The sequence below is a fragment of the Lissotriton helveticus genome, chromosome 1_1 (assembly GCF_964261635.1).
Source record: "Lissotriton helveticus chromosome 1_1, aLisHel1.1, whole genome shotgun sequence".
In the NCBI taxonomy this organism is placed as follows: domain Eukaryota; kingdom Metazoa; phylum Chordata; class Amphibia; order Caudata; family Salamandridae; genus Lissotriton; species Lissotriton helveticus.
Window position 1 is genome coordinate 387,580,081 of NC_136057.1, and position 16,593 is coordinate 387,596,673.

Genomic DNA, 16,593 nt, shown 5'->3' on the forward strand with positions numbered 1-16,593 from the left:
AGGAGTGCCGCTAATAAGAGGAATTGTTTGCTGCATGCAACTTACTTACCAAATTCAACAGGACAACTCCAAAAACATACAGAATACAGATACAGTATCCATTGTTTTCTTCTATGAGTGTGACTGCATGTGGTTAGCTTTAGTTTGTACCCAAAGATTTCTTTATCTTCAATTATTGTTTGTCCATGCTGTGCTTTTTTTTTCTTCTCTCAACAAAACCTACCCAAAAAGAAACCCCCATTCCCATCCATTTTCCAAACCCTAACCCTCTTCCCCCGGGCTGTGTGGTTTTGCTTGATGTCTGACTAAATGACATGAATAATTCCACACACTTGCTGGGGAGGATAAGGTCATAGCAACAGGCTGGTGAAGGAATACGAGGATATATTCTAGACTTACTCAGCTTCAGTACTATTTCTTGTAGTAGTAGGAGCTAATGTCAAATAAATTCAACGCAAGTACTAGTTATACTTGCAATACTTTACCATTTGTTAGGCTACATTGTGGCACTGTTCTAGTGTACTGTCACCTGCTATATTCTCGAGCGTACCGTAACCGTTGTAATGCTACAGTAAGGACAAACCAGGTTTCGTTTTCTTTTTTTCCATAGGCATGCAACTGCCACTGTGTCACACCACTAGTACCACCGCAATGAGGACATTTCATCCGCCCAGGATTGCCAACCTTAATCCCCATTTCACGTGGAGCCAGCCCTGGCCCTAGCCCTAATTTCTAACACAAATTACAGGTAAGATAAGCGTTTGGTGGGAGGTAGTATAATGGAGTATTAGGACTAGACGAGAGATTGACGGTAGTACTACTAAAGTCCTAGGACTCCAGGAAAACAAACTTACTGTTACACCCCCACCCACCAGACTGAAAAGCAGTAAAAAACAGGTATGGTCAGATAAAGTTTAAAAAAGTATATTTATGTAGCCCTAACAAAATAATCTCCCTCAAGACCCTCCCTAACCCCAAGGATTGTCTTTGAAAAGTCCCAAAAAGCACCCAACTCCCAAATCCCACCCCCCAAAAGTCTCTAAAAAAAGGGCAAGGGACACTCCACTACTGGAGGGTGCTGGTGAATTTTGCGGCCAGGGCATCATACTCCTTGCGGAGGGTGGCATGCTCGAAGCGGAGGCCCTCCACCAAGTTCTTGTACCTATGGACCTCCTGCTCCAGGTAGGACATTCTCACTCCTAGGCGGCGCTGGCGTGCCTTGCAGCTCCTGTGGGGGGCAGCTGGTCTTTTTGCTGCTTGGCGGTGGCGGTTGGCTTTGTTAGCCCGGCTCCGTACCGCTGGAGCACTGCGCTGGCTGGCAGCCCGTGGGGTCACGGAGGAGGATGCAGCTGTCCCAGTCGAGGATGTTGTGGTTGCACCGGTCGACTGCGTGTCCTCCGACTCCTCCAGGGCCACCAGCCGCCGATATTCCCCGACAGTGGCATCCAGCCTCCGTTGCCGGGCCATTCGAGCCTGCTCCCTCCGTGATGTCGATTTGGAAGGAGCAACTATATGAAGAAAGAAAGACATAGTCTGTAACCAATGCTCCTTAACATTAATAACACAAAGTGATTGAGCCGAAAGTTGTGTCACAGTACAAGTAGCAAATTGAAAGCACAGTACATAACTATTGAGGACAGTATCTATCTAACCTCCCACTTCTGCATCCTTGCTCTAACATTAGTGGTAGTTTAATGAACAAATTCTACGACCACTATGAACTTTCATTACAGTCGACTATGACAGTACACCAGTCTTTTTCTTCTTCTTCTCTCTTGTTTCGGAAAATTGGTACGTTATCTTATGCAAGCCGGCAGAATGCCAGCGCAGTGAACTTGCACCCGAGAAAAACAGACGCACACCATGATGAGTGAGACAGACTTGCGTTACTGTACCGGTCCAGTACATGCAGGTGGTGAAGCTATTACTTTTCTATTACGGGTGGCACTGAGAATACTCTGTTACAAGGGCTACTGCTTAATTAATTTACCTTTCACCCTACAGTGCAAATGAGTACTAGAAAAGGAAAATGAAGAAGCTAAATAATTAGATTATCTATCACTTCACATGGGATGTATTTGATGACATATGGGATGACTTTAGGTGCTTTGCATATTATTGAGTGAACAGTGATACACCCACACATGAATGACGTACTACTACTAAACTAAAGTTATTAAGAGAGGTACGTAGTGTCCACCGTAATAACCGGATATATGCTGTGCTTGCAGTTGCAATACAAACTATTGCTACTATTCATGGTAGTATTGGACAAATTTACAATTTCTTTTCCTTGCCTTCCCTACACTGGAACGGACGTGCGGGTGCAGTGTTACATGCTCTTCAAGGTAACACTTAGTTCATCCAGTGACCATCTACTCTCTCTAGATACACATGTGCTATCTAAGAGTCAGATAATACCATGCTCCAGGCATCCATCCATTCAAAGTATATGCACACATACAGTTTATGTTTCACCCACCCAGGCTGTTGTCCTTCCACCCATCCTTGCTTCATCATTGACCAAGCCATGCACCATACCATATTCTTTCCTTCCCAGCCACCTCGGGGGCCAAGCAAACACATATCATTCTTCTTTGCCAGCCATCATAAAATTTCTCGTCCTTCCACACTTACTTACACCCTTCTTTCGCTTTTCGAATATATAGCTTACCTGTGCCCGCCACCACCGTGTCAACCCTCACAGGCACATTGGTGTCGTCCGGCACTCGCACCGCCTCCTCCCCAGAAGTGTTGTACTCCTCATCCACCACCTCCGCGCTGGCCCCGCCACCAGATGTTCCATCTACAAAGTACATTTAAGAATGTTAGAATACACCACTCACTACTATATAATATTTGGTCTAGGAGGAATAAAGAAAGTTAAAAAAAACGAAATACAATGTAATAATTTGTAACTGTATACTCTACAGTAAAAATGTCCCTTTTTCCAGGGAAGGCTGTTGTCTTGCTGCACTTTTTGGCACAACTGATGAATGCTTGCTTTTTATTTTTAACACACAACACTTTTTCTCCTAACAGAAGCTTGACTTCTAAGAACACGATCAGGGTCAAGCTCAAGTTCAAACCAGGTGAGAGCTCAGCTCGACCACAAGAAATGTGTCCAATTAATCGTTAGCACTAAGCACTTTTCCATTTTCAGTTAAACGGTTACTTTTATGACAAAGTTGATTTTAATTCAATTTCAAAGCTTTATTCGACATTTAGTCATAAAAGCAACCTCCTAAACATCATACAATAAATACTAGTATAAAAGTAATGGATTAAAAAACGTATTAAACAACAAAAGTCGAATAGCTAATAATACTAAAAAATTTATACATACAATTTTTAAAAATTTCATATAAAATGTTAGAAGGAGACAAGCAGGATTGTACTGGCAGTTAACAAATCATATTATTCCATAGGCTTTAGAGCACAAGATCTTATAACCCACGCCCATGCAAGGAATTTTGCTACGCCTATTACCAATGGTGTTGAGGTATCAGATATTAGGATTCTTAGGGCCTGAGAGCAACAGCGGGTGCCCATGTTCCTGCATACAGGTTTTAACCACATTCGACGTGGATTCGCATATAGGGGGCAGGAAAAAAGCAGGTGTGCAATGTCCTCTATGTGGTTTTTACAATGGTTGCAATAAGCGTCCTTTAATGGAGACCATTTTTGTGTGAATGCGTTCACTGGTAGAGTTCCCACACGGAATTGGAAATATAGTTTCCTATCCAGTGGACGTTCAACTACATCCCAGTATTTTTCGTATAGTGGGATTTGTTTTGTATCCAAAAAACGTGAAGTCAGGGAGGATTGCAAACCTTTGCGATACAATGTTACGTATACTGACTCCCAGTAGATATCCTTAAGTTGTTTTTTTGAAGGAAATAGGGCAACATCCTTTTTACGCCACAAATGGTCCAGGCCCAATTTCACCAATGTGCCCCGCAATTCCTTTAACCATGCAATGCCGTGGAAGCGATCAAAATTCACAACGTCAAAAAAAGCAGATGCATAGTGACTTAACTCTGGGGTTACCATTAACCGCCTCCAATACAACAAAGGACGTAGACGGGCAATGTCTTCAATATTTTTCCTACCTAGGTCCATCTTGAGTGGGATTATAGGTGTACTTTGCGGAGCCCTAACAAGCCCTCGTAGGAATCTATTTTCCACCCGCCCTAAGTTACCCAGGTCTGAAAAACCCCAGAGCTCAGACCCATACAAGCATGCACTTACTACTTTCATACTGTACACTTCAAGTGCACAATTTATAGGTCTAGTCAACGAAGTATTATGTTTAATAGTAACTGCCCCTGCTAACTGGCTAAATTTTAAAGATGCCATGTTGATGTGTGATTTCCATTTCATGTCATTTTGAAGGGTGATTCCTAGGTAAGCAAAGGCATCTACTTTTTCCAGTGGTTCACCCTTGTATTTAATCACCCCCTTAAAGCCTGTTTGGGAACTGAGGCACATAAATTTGGTTTTGCTGGTATTTAATTCCAGGCCTCGGCTGTCGCAAAATACCCCAAAGGCATCCAACGCTTTCTGCAGTCCACTGGGCGTACGTGATAGTAAAAGCGTATCGTCCGCGAACATTAGTACGGGGACGTGTACACCTGCCATGGTTGGGGCATCATTTGGAGATTTATTTAGATGCTCAACTATTCCATTTATATAGATTGAACAAAGCGTTGGGGCCAAGACGCACCCTTGCCTCACCCCTCGTTCTACTGGGAAGGGGGTCGTCACTTCCCCCTGTTTGCCCCACCTTATTTTTGCAAAATTATTTTCGTGGAGTCGCACCAGCAAAGTGAGGAGCTCATGGCTTATTCCCGCCTCCGCCAGGGTTTCCCACAGTTTCTCTCTTGGCACCAAGTCAAACGCAGCTTTTAGGTCCACAAAAACTGCATACAATGTGCCATTTCGCAGCGTGACATTTCTCCAATAAATGGCTAAAAAATAAAAGACTTGGTCAACACTACTAGTCAAGGGGTGAAATCCCGCTTGATAAGGTGACAGTATATTTTGGTCTTCAATCCATTGTTGCAGTTTGTTCTGGACTAGTCGGCCCATTATCTTCTGCGCTGTGTCAATCAGACTGATGGGTCTGTAATTTTTTGCCTGGGTTTTGTCCCCCTTTTTGTATATGGGGATAATTTCTGCCCCTTTCCATGAGGCTGGGACTTCTCCACCCATGGCGATTACATTTGACAGCATTGTGAAATATGTGCACCAAGAGATACGGTCTGATAAAAAAACGTCTGCTGGGATACCATCCATACCTGGCGCTTTTCCACCCGACACGCAATCCAGTGCCAAGTTAACATCCTTTTCAGTGAATATCTGATCACTGAAAAGTATAGCTTGTGGGGGAGATATGGATGCATATATCGAGCATCTGGCATACTGAGGTTTGAAAAAGTCGTTCCAGCCGTCTGTTGGCACATGGTTTTGTGGTTGGGCAGCTGTCTCACCCCTGTTCCATTTAACTAAGGCCCAAAACCGCTTGGAATCTTTGTTGGTACACGCCTGCTTCAATTCACTCCAGCCCTCTTCATCCCAACACCTCTTTGCTTGTTTCTGTGTCTGCCTATAAAAATCCCTTGCCCTTCTAACAGCTGTTGGGTTTCCTATTTTTAATAGTTGATTTTAATAAATGTGTTTAGTTTTAATAAAGCTTTTAAACTTAAACAGACTCTGTGGTTTTTGGTCCTCCAGACTAGAGTGGATGAGCTAAAGGTTTTGGAATTTTTGCAAGCATGAGTGCCTCTGACACTTCTTGACTGTGACTCCGTACTCTTGCCCTGCGTAGGATAATCTAATGATCATTGGGGATCAATCATCGGTGACTTAGGGAGCTAAATGACTCTGCCACACTATCTAGTCAGTAAGGAGATTGGGGGTTCTTCAAAGTCTGATATCACTGAGGTATGTGGAAAGAAAGTCTACCGGCGCCTATTATAATTGATAAACAATGCACTATTTAGTGTTCATAGTTCGGTTTGTGCAGATTTGTCCCTGCAACAGTAGTAGAATGGATTGTCCTCCTATCCAAAACAAAAGTAAAGTAGTATCTTATTCTTTCTTGGTGGTCATTCACCTTTTTATTGTTGGCAATTGTCAAAGCATAAACATTTAGAAGACTTGAAAAGACATTATGGACAATCCCAGAGGACTGCACTCAGTGCATAGAGCTATTGCTGACTAGAATGGGAGTCCAATGGAATTGCCAAATGTGCAATCTTAGTTAGCTACACACACAGACTAATAAGAATAATCTAGTAATACCACAGGGAGTCATAGTCGAGGCAGGATAAGAATTTAGATCCAGTCTACAAGAAGATCAAAGACGATTTAGAAAAAATCGAATGAGGAACGCTAGGAAAAAATAGGTACTCTTTATTAAAATTAAAACTTACTGGGGCCAGCAAAGGAGCCCTCGCCTGCCCGATCCTGGCCTGCATCCTCCTGAACAGCACCCTCCTCCTGTGTCCTCTTGCCCTTGGGGGGAGCTGATGTACAACATGAAAGAAAGAAAGACCAGAAAACATGGATGAGATTTGTCAACAAAATCAAACATTTCAAAAGAACTATAACAAAATATTTTTGAGAAATAGCAAATAGATAGACAACTATTCCACGGGATATATTGACCTATCTCATGTGGTATACTACGTTATTCGTATTGCCTGATTTGCGGACCGTTGACTTTCAAAGTTCCTATGTAACTCAATAAACAGACTACTAAAAAGGTTTGCCTAGGCCTGGCAGGCAGCAGTCCGCAGCACGCAAAGTGACAGACAAAGTCCATCCTGCTTGCAGATCAGTGAATACTCAAACTATCAATCTACCGACCACCACCACTATTTCTTCTTATAGCCATGTGTCTAAAGGAAGGACTGGACTTCAGTCTGTTGGGGCTGATTTAGAAGTCCCTTGCGGCTCATTTTCCTCCATTGTTGCGTGACTTTTGTGACGCAGCAGAAGAACAAGAGTCGCAATGGTGCGACGTATATATTAAAAAAAAAACGCATATGGGAGATGCATCACATTGTAAAGCCCTGCACCATCAGGGGGCGTTCCGGCGCAAGGGAGGGCGTTCCTGCGCAGGAACGAATCCTAAAAGTGGGTGAGGGAAATCTACAAGATGTCAATCAGTCACTTTTAGGACAATGATGCGTGACTCAAACCCTGCGCCTGCTTGAAGCCGACGTACGGCTTGATGCAGCATTGGGGAGATAGGGCACCCCAGAGCATTGCTGGAGCTGCGCCATCGTTGGCACGCAACTCCAGCAATCCGCCGCCTTTACGCCACAGATGCGTAAGGCTTCTGTGACGTTTTGGGCCAATGGGTGGTGGTGGCATGGCGCACAATTACTGCCGCATCCCTGCTACTTTGCAGGGATGCGCCGGTAATTGAAAATATGACCCTTAGTGTCTAGCATTACGCAGTTCTTTACACTACACTCATACATCATTTCTCAGGCCAATGAAATGAACACAAAATACAAAACAAATAGGCATAGTAGCAAGCAAGGCTACTGAGAAGGAGAGCAGTGCACCTGAAATGCATAGAAGATTTTGAAATATAATTTACCTAATGTAATCGGCAGCATTATTGCTCTTGGTAAAGAACAAAGATTTGCAAATAACAGAGCCGGATAAAACAGATTAGTGATGAAATAGCTAGAAATGGCTACTACTACTCACCAAGCCCGGGGACCTCTACGCCGAGCGCGTCCAGCAAGTCCCGTTCCCGGTCCATGACATCCGTCCAGCGGTGGGTGGCCTGGTTATAGGTGCGCCGGACCCTAGAGAGCTTAAACATGGCCCGGCACACCTTCTCCCACCGCTTCCGGCGCTCCCGGATGCCATAGCCGGTTGCGATCTTGCCGCCTCCCAGGATCGTCTTGGGGAGGCGGCGCTGGATGTGGAAGATGAGTGCGGCCACCTCCTCCGCGCTAAAGATCTCCCGTGGCATCACTTGCTCCCCCCTCAAACGCCCGCACGGGAGCCGGGCACGGGACCCTTCCCCTTCTCAGGGTGCTTCCCGGCTCCCTTTACCATGGTCTGGGCAGAAAGGAGTTAAATAATAAAGAAGAAATAGAATAGGGAAGAAGAAAATAAAAGAGTTTAAAAAAGTAGTTTAAAATTAACAAAAAGCAGAAAACACAAAAATATAGAGCTAGAAAAATAGAGGGATAGATAATAAGTAAAATAGATCAAATAAACTTCAAAAAAAGCAAAGGATGGCAGAGATTCAGAGAGGATACAGAAAGCATGCCCAGAACCATAGCAATGAATGAGAAACAAAATGGCCGCGCCCATTCACGACCGCGTGGGTAAGTTCGCGCGAGATTTTCCTCGCGATCATGCGCGAAATTGTACTAGCGAGCAGCACACTTTGCGAGATTACACATAGCGGCCGGAAACGGAATTACGTCACGCAAACAAGATGGCCGCGCCCGTGTACGACCGCTAGGGTATCTTCGCAAACGTATAGCTACAAGCGCCTTGCGAACACGCAAAAAATCACACGAACATACACGCCGCAAAAAAAAAATTGTTATCTCACGCATTTGCGGCTTCCGAAATCGATCTCGCACGGATTCGCGCCCCGCAAATCGCGCGAAATTGCAGAAAAACGATTTTTGCTAAACTGAAAACAATCAGCAGGTGCAAAAGTTCAAACTTAACATTAGTAACCATTCACTCTAGTGCTTCCTGAGGGGCCCCTCCAGAGTTCAGTTGCCTATTTGCAACTATTCCATGACCCTGCTATGACCCAAACAGCAGGCTCATAGAATAGCTACAAGTAGACCATAAAGGTCCTGTGAAAAAAAATTGCACTGCAACAGAAAGCAAATTACAGATAAGGAAGGAAGCAGGTGCCAGCCAGACTGGAAGTTTCAAAATTACTGACACATTAATCACCCCCAAATTAATTCATGGCAGTTGAAGAAGGGCAGGTGTGCTTGCTTTCACTGCAACAGAAAGCAAATTACAGATAAAGAAGGAAGCAGGTGCCAGCCAGACTGGAATTTTCAAAATCACTGACACATTAATCAACCCCAAATTAATTCATGGCAGTTGAAGCAGGGCAGGTGTGCTTGCTTTTTTTCACCCCCATAATCTACAGTGATAAACAAACCTAATGGGTGGCAGTGAGGATGTACCAGAGGGTGGCATGGGTGTACCAGAGGGTGGCAGTGGTGAAACAGAGGGTGCTGTGAACCTGTGATCATAAACCAGACGTAGAAACAACATAGTCGCGGCCGTTGCGAGCTGAAAAGTAAGTTCGCAATTGCGAAATGGTCCACAAATCCTCGCGAACGCTCGCCAACACAAAAAACGTAAAAATCCGCAAATCTGCGAGAGTTCGCGGATCTTGCGTATTGCGAATCCGTAAATACACAAATTCGCGTACGCGAGATCCGCTAGATCCGCCCATGATTAGTGGGAAGTTAGGGATGCAATTTTCGACATTTATGGCATTAATGTTATTTACACTGTAATAACAATCATGAAAAAGCTAATTTCGAAAAAAGCTATGCTATGAATTTGCTTCTATGAAAAAGTATATGCCAGGGATTTCGAAAAATCCATTGACCAGTTTAGGTGAAAAGGTTTCTCAGTAATGGCATTCTGTAAAATTGATTTTCTTTAATGAAATCACACATAACTGAAACAGATAGTTCCTGGATTGAGCCTTCCCTGAAAACAAAATTCATTTGGCTTCAGAGCACGAGTTTCCACAAAATAATATACCAGCGTTCTGCCAAAACATAAAATCCACATGTTTAAAACAAATCACATACCTTGAAGAGGTTTATGTTGTCAATCTGACTCTGAAACAAGAAATCATTGATCGACTGCAACTTTGTTCCTGTGGACAGAAGAGGAACATGGTATCATACAACAGCTACAGTCACTTTTCCATCCACACAAGAACACCAAAATAAGGCAATACTCACAGAAACTTTACGCAAAATGTGCACTACTACACTGAAGAAGACTTGATAGCTCCCACTGAAATAACACGTCTTCCATGGAAATGAAGAGTAGAGAGGTACCCTTTACTAAATATAGTAACCCCGAGCACTCAAGCCAAATGGACCATAAAGGAGTCAACAACACTGTGTATAGCATAATGTACACAGTATGTTTTTACATAATCTCAGAATCAGACGAAAATTCCGAAAACATTTTTTGGACCATGATGACAGGGAAACATGGCTCGCAAAGGTGCAACTTTCACCCATCAACAATGCATCACAGCAAGGACTGGAATACAGCCAACCCACCAAACAGCTAATATGATGATGAGACTACTACTTTTTTTTATTTTTTTTATTGGGGTACCAAACACCGAGAAATAAACAATACCATTCAGAGAAAACAAAAAGAGTCCAAAACAATAGTTTGTAACCCCAATGTATTTTTACACATGCGAAAATAGCCATCAGAAAATATATCCAAACAGAGGAGGGTATTACCGATGCAGCCCTGGAATGCCCATCTTTTTCCTAATTGAAGTCCAAACCTTATATACACTAAGTAAAACCTTAAACTTTACCCTCTTGAAATATGCGTAATCTATATGTCGTAGCAAGAGGCCCCAGGCCTCTGCCCCACACAAAAGTTGGAAAATTGAGCATCCAGAATCATCTAAGCTGCAACCATTAATCACTTCCGCTGAGTATTTCAAAGTGGTAGCCCAATAATATGCCTGAAAGTTAGGGACGGACCAACCCCCCCATCTCGGGAGAGGGTCATAAATCGTAAAGCCCTACTTGGGCGCTGCCCCGCCCAGATGAACCAAGAAATAAGTTAGTCAAATTTCCGAAACCAGTCTTTACTAAATTCCAGGGGAATCGCCCTAAAATAATACAAGATTTTCGGAAGATGAGACTACTTCAATGCAGTATGAGTACCCCTTTGCCCGAGTTAGTTCTCTTTTTCGTCTTCCTTTCTCTTATTGGTTAACTACGTACTTACATATTTATTTATTTTAGGGCGTTTACTTTGCTTAGGAACCATAGGAGGATAGAGGATATATAATGGAGGGGATATACAACTAGCTACATATAATCACAATTGTAACCGTGGTGCATCGCTGATCTCGACCAGAAGCAGGCAAGGATTGTAGGGTAACTAATCAAAATGAGGTAGAGCAACAAGGATTTATCCATCTGATGTGCTCTGTCAACTATGCTTTGTTACTTCTGTCTTCACAATTGTATTGTCTGTAAGTACCATTACCAGAGTATTATCAGAACAAATAACGTTTATCCTCACTGATAAGCACGAGAGCTCTGATATGTTATTTCTTTGTTTTGCCCTGTTTTTGCAAAAATCAATAACATTTACTGAATTTAAAACAATGTGTAAATTGGGTATTTTCAGTCGAATTGGTACTAAAAACTTATAAAAGGGAGACTTCATAATGCAGACTACAACCAGAAGAGATTATTCCAGAGGCATATGATATAAGCCATTGATGGTGTCTGAGTCAGCCAATTGGTGTGCTGTAGTGTTAGAAGGTGTTTCTGACACTATGGGCCACCTGGATTTTTCGCTTTGTGAGCCCCTAATTGTTGAGTTGTTACTGTGGGGGAGCCTCATAAGTTGGGACTCACCCACAGTGAACGCATAAGTAAAGAGACTGCATGGGGATTTTACTGGTGTCCCCCTGGCTTGACCAGGCCGCTGCGCAGCAGCTGGAGGAAAGGACACCGGGCTGGTTAAATGCAGACACATGTGTACATGCGTGTGCACACATGTACAGGCTGCGCAGGGAAAATCCCTGGAGTGCGCAATTCAGGAGCAGCTACAAAGTGAATGGTGTGGCAGGACTTATGCACTGGGAAGAAACATGCCAGGGAGAGACAGTCAGTGTGTTTTACTGTTTTTCACTTCATTATTCCCCTATGGGGATGTGGAGCCCATGGGCTAGATTAATTTTCCAGACACGCACTAAAGTCCACTGTAAGATGTGAGAAGAAGGATTCTGCAGAGTCCAAAGTCATATTTGTACTGCTTTTGGGTCATTCAGAAATGTTATATTTCTCTGAGTCAGCCATAACCAGGGCCTGGCTGAGGGCTGACCTCAGTAGGCTGGATTGATAACCTTACATTCACAAGCTAAGGCCTCCTCTCCAAGGAAGAGAAGATGGGTGGAGCTACAGGCTCATCCATCAGCAGTATCACTGGGTGCCAGGCACCAAGCTGCACCAGGGTGAAGGCAGCCCTGGTAGGAAGGGGCTCTCAGAGACCATGTGGCAGGAGACCCTGGACGACGCCATTTTGAACAAACCCAGAGGCCTGGGCAGGAAGGAGGGAGCAGGGGTAGAGAAGTGATGTGTCGCTGTGTGATAGGGCAAACAGAGACTTCCTGCCAGCCCCCTCCCCAACTTCTTAAAAGAACGTGCACAGGAAGAGAAGCTCTCTCTGGGGTGCGGTCTGCTGAGGCAGAAGGTGCTGGAGCCTGGTGCAATGGGCAGTTGGAAGGAGGAATCCCCTGACTGCCCCCAGGATCATGAACAGCGCCGGAATAAGAGTCCAGGACCAGGGCGGAGAAGCAGGGGCCTCTGCGCAGGGAGAAGAGAAGCCCAGGAGGAGAGCAGACAAAAGGCTGGCGCAGGGAGACAGTGAAGACCGTTCCCTGAAGAGTGCACCCTCTTAAAGTCAAGGAGGGCGAAGGACAGTGCTCCCAGTGGCCGGGGAGCACCACCAGGAGCAAGAAGAGGCCAAAATGAAGCCCCAAAATGAAGCCGATCGGACCCCTGGTGGCCGAGATATGCCCCCGGAAGTTAAGCGACCTTTGACCCCTAAGAAGACCGACAACAAAGCACGTGGGCTCCGCTGTCGGTCTCAGAGATGCCCCCGGGGTGCGTCAGGTCCCGGGGACTGCCCCCAAAAAGAAGTCAAACCAGGGGGGGCGCCGTCATGCTCCACGTGAAGGTGACCAAAGGGGCCTGGGACCCCATCTCCCGGCCCGCAGAAGTCGGGGTGCACCATCGCCCACCCCACGAAAATCTGCCCAAGGGGCCTGGGACCCTATTCCCGTGCCCTGCAAAAGAGCCAAGTTGGGGAGCACCGTCGCGCTCCCTGTGAAGAGGGCACTGAGGAGGAGGGGGGGGGGGCAAAGTCATGCAACCCCCCTCGCGGCCAAAGTAAATCCGGGGAACACCATTGCGCTCCCCGTGAAGAGTGCCCAGGTGGAAGGCCAGGAGCCCTCTCTAGCCCCTGGCAGAGAAGCTAAGTCGGGGAGCACCATTGCGCTCCCCGTGAAGAATCTACCGGGGCCCCGTGCCCCATCTCCGGCCCCAAGTAGAAAGCAGAGACGGGGGCGCGACCGGACTGGAGGAGGACTGGAAGGGGCCGGGGACCCCATCTGCGGGTTCCGGTGTGAGGAGGAAGGAGTGCCGCCGCACTCCCCCGAGGTCCAACCGGACCAGAGCGATTCTCTGTGCCGGCTCCCAGGGCAGCATACGAGGGTGCTGGCCAGGCGGGGAGCCAGCGGGGGCGGGCTCCCTGGGCTGCCCTCCAAAGAGGAAGGCATGCGGGGGACTGAACCCCCACCAGTGGCATGAGCGGCCAGGGGTGGGCTCCCCGAGCCGTAACTAACTGACCTGGGGGTCCAGGTAGGACCGCGCCCCCCACCGAGGCCGGCAGAAGCGGCGTGAGGCCGCCTGTGGCATCGCAGCTTTCCCCCGCACAGCAGGAAAGCCGCTAATGTAATATTCACGAAAAGGAGCCTGAAGCACCCCATAATGCCTTGCAAGGCATGGGGGAATCCATCGCTTTTGGTGCCTGGTGGCCCCCATAGGAGGGGGTCACCTTCATTTGTGAAAGAGTGCAAGGGGAGCTGCAGGAGCAAGGCAGCCTCCCCCAGCACGAAGAAGAAAAGTCCCACCCTAAGTCTCATGGGGACTTGAAAAGAGTATCCCCTCAAGGGCTCAGCCAGCATTTCAACACCTCCTGAGCTGGAACTTTTGTTCTACAGCTGGGGGTGTATGGAGAAGTGCCTCAGAGAGTGAAGGGCTGAGTTGGGGATGTTTGGAGAAGGGCATCCCCTGGAGATGAAGAGGTGTAATTGCACCCGTAGTGCATTTACTAACTTTATTTCTTTTAGAGGGACTGAAGATAGCATGTCTAATGTGAAGTACCTGTGTACGGTGAGGTCATAACCATAGTGGTGTTACATTGCCAGACATTCCGGCTAGGGTGTCTGGCTGTATATGCATAATCCTGTGATTTCATCTGTGATGCCTTTAGGGGCTGTAATTGCAATGCACTCTAATGATCCACAAAAGTGATGAGTACTGTCATTCTAAAGTGATGCTTAAACATGTATTCTTGCTGCTGCGATTAGGTGAAGAACCCAGACTGCTAGCCTTTAAGATGTAGAGGTGTATACTTCATTTTCAGTAGGAAATGCTCAGTCAGGGTTGTGTGTCACCAAGGCAGGGTTACCTATTTTAAATGCTTGTTGAGATAATGAGGTGGGTCGCCACTGGGATGGTGCCAGTGCGCAGGGCCCTCACTCCAGGTTATGTTCAACTAACTGCATTGGGGGCAAGATGATGTGCATACATGGGAGTGGTGGTACTAGACCCCACCCCCCTGCGGGAGGGGTGGAGATGTTATACAATATCACAAAGTCATTCCAACAGCTTATGTATATTTGTAAATTGGTGCACAGTATGGAGTAGTGTGTGTGTTTAATAAACGTACTCTTACTTTTATAAAGCAAAGTACAGACTGGACAATCAATTATTGAGTGATATTTCTGCACATCTGCAAATGGCGATTACTAGCCCACACCACCTCCCTTGAGTAAACCTCAGACTGCTCTGCATCGCTACCCTCAGAGTCAGGCGCTACAATTGGGTGTTTGGTTCCCAGTGAAGGACAAATGTAGTCATGTTATTTGTGTAGGCCTCACAGATACTGCCTCGTTTTCCAACATGTAGAAACAGAAATGTACAAACTTTTACGGCCTAATGGAACAGCTCTTTTCAGTACAAGCCACTCTGCTTCTCAGACAAGTTACTTACCTTCGGTAACACCTTATCTGGTAGAGACATGATCTAGTCGCAGATTCCTTACCTTTTAATTTCCCAGGCATCAGATTTGATCTAGAAAATATCCTTTGAGCAATACCATTGCACACCGGTAGGTGGCGTCGGTAGATTCCGCGTGACATCGCGGGCATCGTGAAGTTCGCATCACCTGTATAGGCGCCACCTCGCTGCGCTAACTTCAGTTACTTTTCACAACTTTCCACGCCAGGAGTGTGGAGCCATGAAGTGCACCGACATTGGTATGTTTCTAAACAAGTAGGCCCTAAAAAGGAACAGCCATGACCCTAAAAACCTGTACGGACTGCGGGGAGGATGGCTGGGTTGGTAAGGAATCTGCAGCTGTCTCTACCAGATAAGGAGTGACTTGTCCTTCTGATAGAGACATCTAGCTGCAGATTCCTTACCTTTGAAAAAAATATCCGAGCAATACCATCCCCAGAGGAGGGACTGAGGACAAGTAAGACCAGAAAGTTCTACAGGACAGAGCAGCCAAGAAGGCAGTCCCTGCAGACATGACCATCCAGGCAGTAATGCTTAGTGAACGTGTGCAGAAACGCGCATGTTGCAACACTGTGGTAGCAACTTTAGCTTTGGTAGAATGAGCCCTTAAGACATCAGGAGGCCGCTTTGTGGCCAGAGCGTAGCAGATTTTGATGCAAAGGACGACCCAAGAGATCACTCTTTTCTGCAACAAACAAGCCTTCTTTGCTCTCACATACCCCAAGACAAGGTGCTCATCCACCAGGAACCCGTTTGTGCAGTCATGGTAGAACGAAAATGCTCTTTTTGGGTCCAGACAGTAGTGTCACTCCTTTACTTTAGAGGGATGCAGAGAAGCATAGGAAGTGTGCAGGGTAACTGTAGGAGGCTGGCTTAGTATATGGTGCACACTTATGTAAGTGTAGCACTTTGCACTGATCCAGACAACCCTTATGGTGATTTTAGTGGTCTTAGACAACCTTAGAAAGCTCTCTAAGTGGTAGCTGTGGAAAGCAGCCTTCAGGCTTAGTCCAGAAGGAGTGTAAAGCAGCTTGATTTACCAGTAATTAATCTTATGGTATAGGTTAAGTGAAAAGAACCACACAGTGTAGTTAAAACAATATGTATTTATTATCAACATTCACTAACACAATGTATTATCTCCTACCCGGAGATATAAACACAATACACAGAATCCTTTGCCAATAAAATACGTTAATAGCACAGAATACATAGTGGTCTCCAGGGAGAGGCCAAACCATATACTAAAATAGTGGAATGCGAACACGACTCAAGTCAAGAGTGGTTCCAGAAGACGTATAAGAGTCGTGACCAAAAGGAACCACCCAAGCTGAGTATCTAGGAACCCCACAGTGGTTGTGTGCAGAGTGGGAACATGACTGCATACACAGCTCAAGTCAATGGGTAAGTCGCGGTTGAAATTTAAAGAAGAAGGACCCTTCCCAGTGGACCCTGAAGAAACCCTGTGGAGGACGGAAGGTTGGAG

The 16,593-nt window shown here is 45.8% G+C and overlaps 1 protein-coding gene across 3 annotated transcripts in view; it reads right to left on the bottom strand.

The window, feature by feature from the left end:
• The window catches only part of DDX11 (DEAD/H-box helicase 11), a 471,297-nt gene that overhangs the window by 253,357 nt on the left and 201,347 nt on the right, over positions 1 to 16,593 (bottom strand). For all 3 annotated transcript variants that reach the window (XM_078673722.1, XM_078673723.1, XM_078673721.1), the window contains exon 14: positions 9,837 to 9,904. In XM_078673722.1, the coding sequence (XP_078529848.1) occupies positions 9,837 to 9,904 (68 nt within the window). The remainder of the gene's footprint in view (positions 1 to 9,836; positions 9,905 to 16,593) is intronic.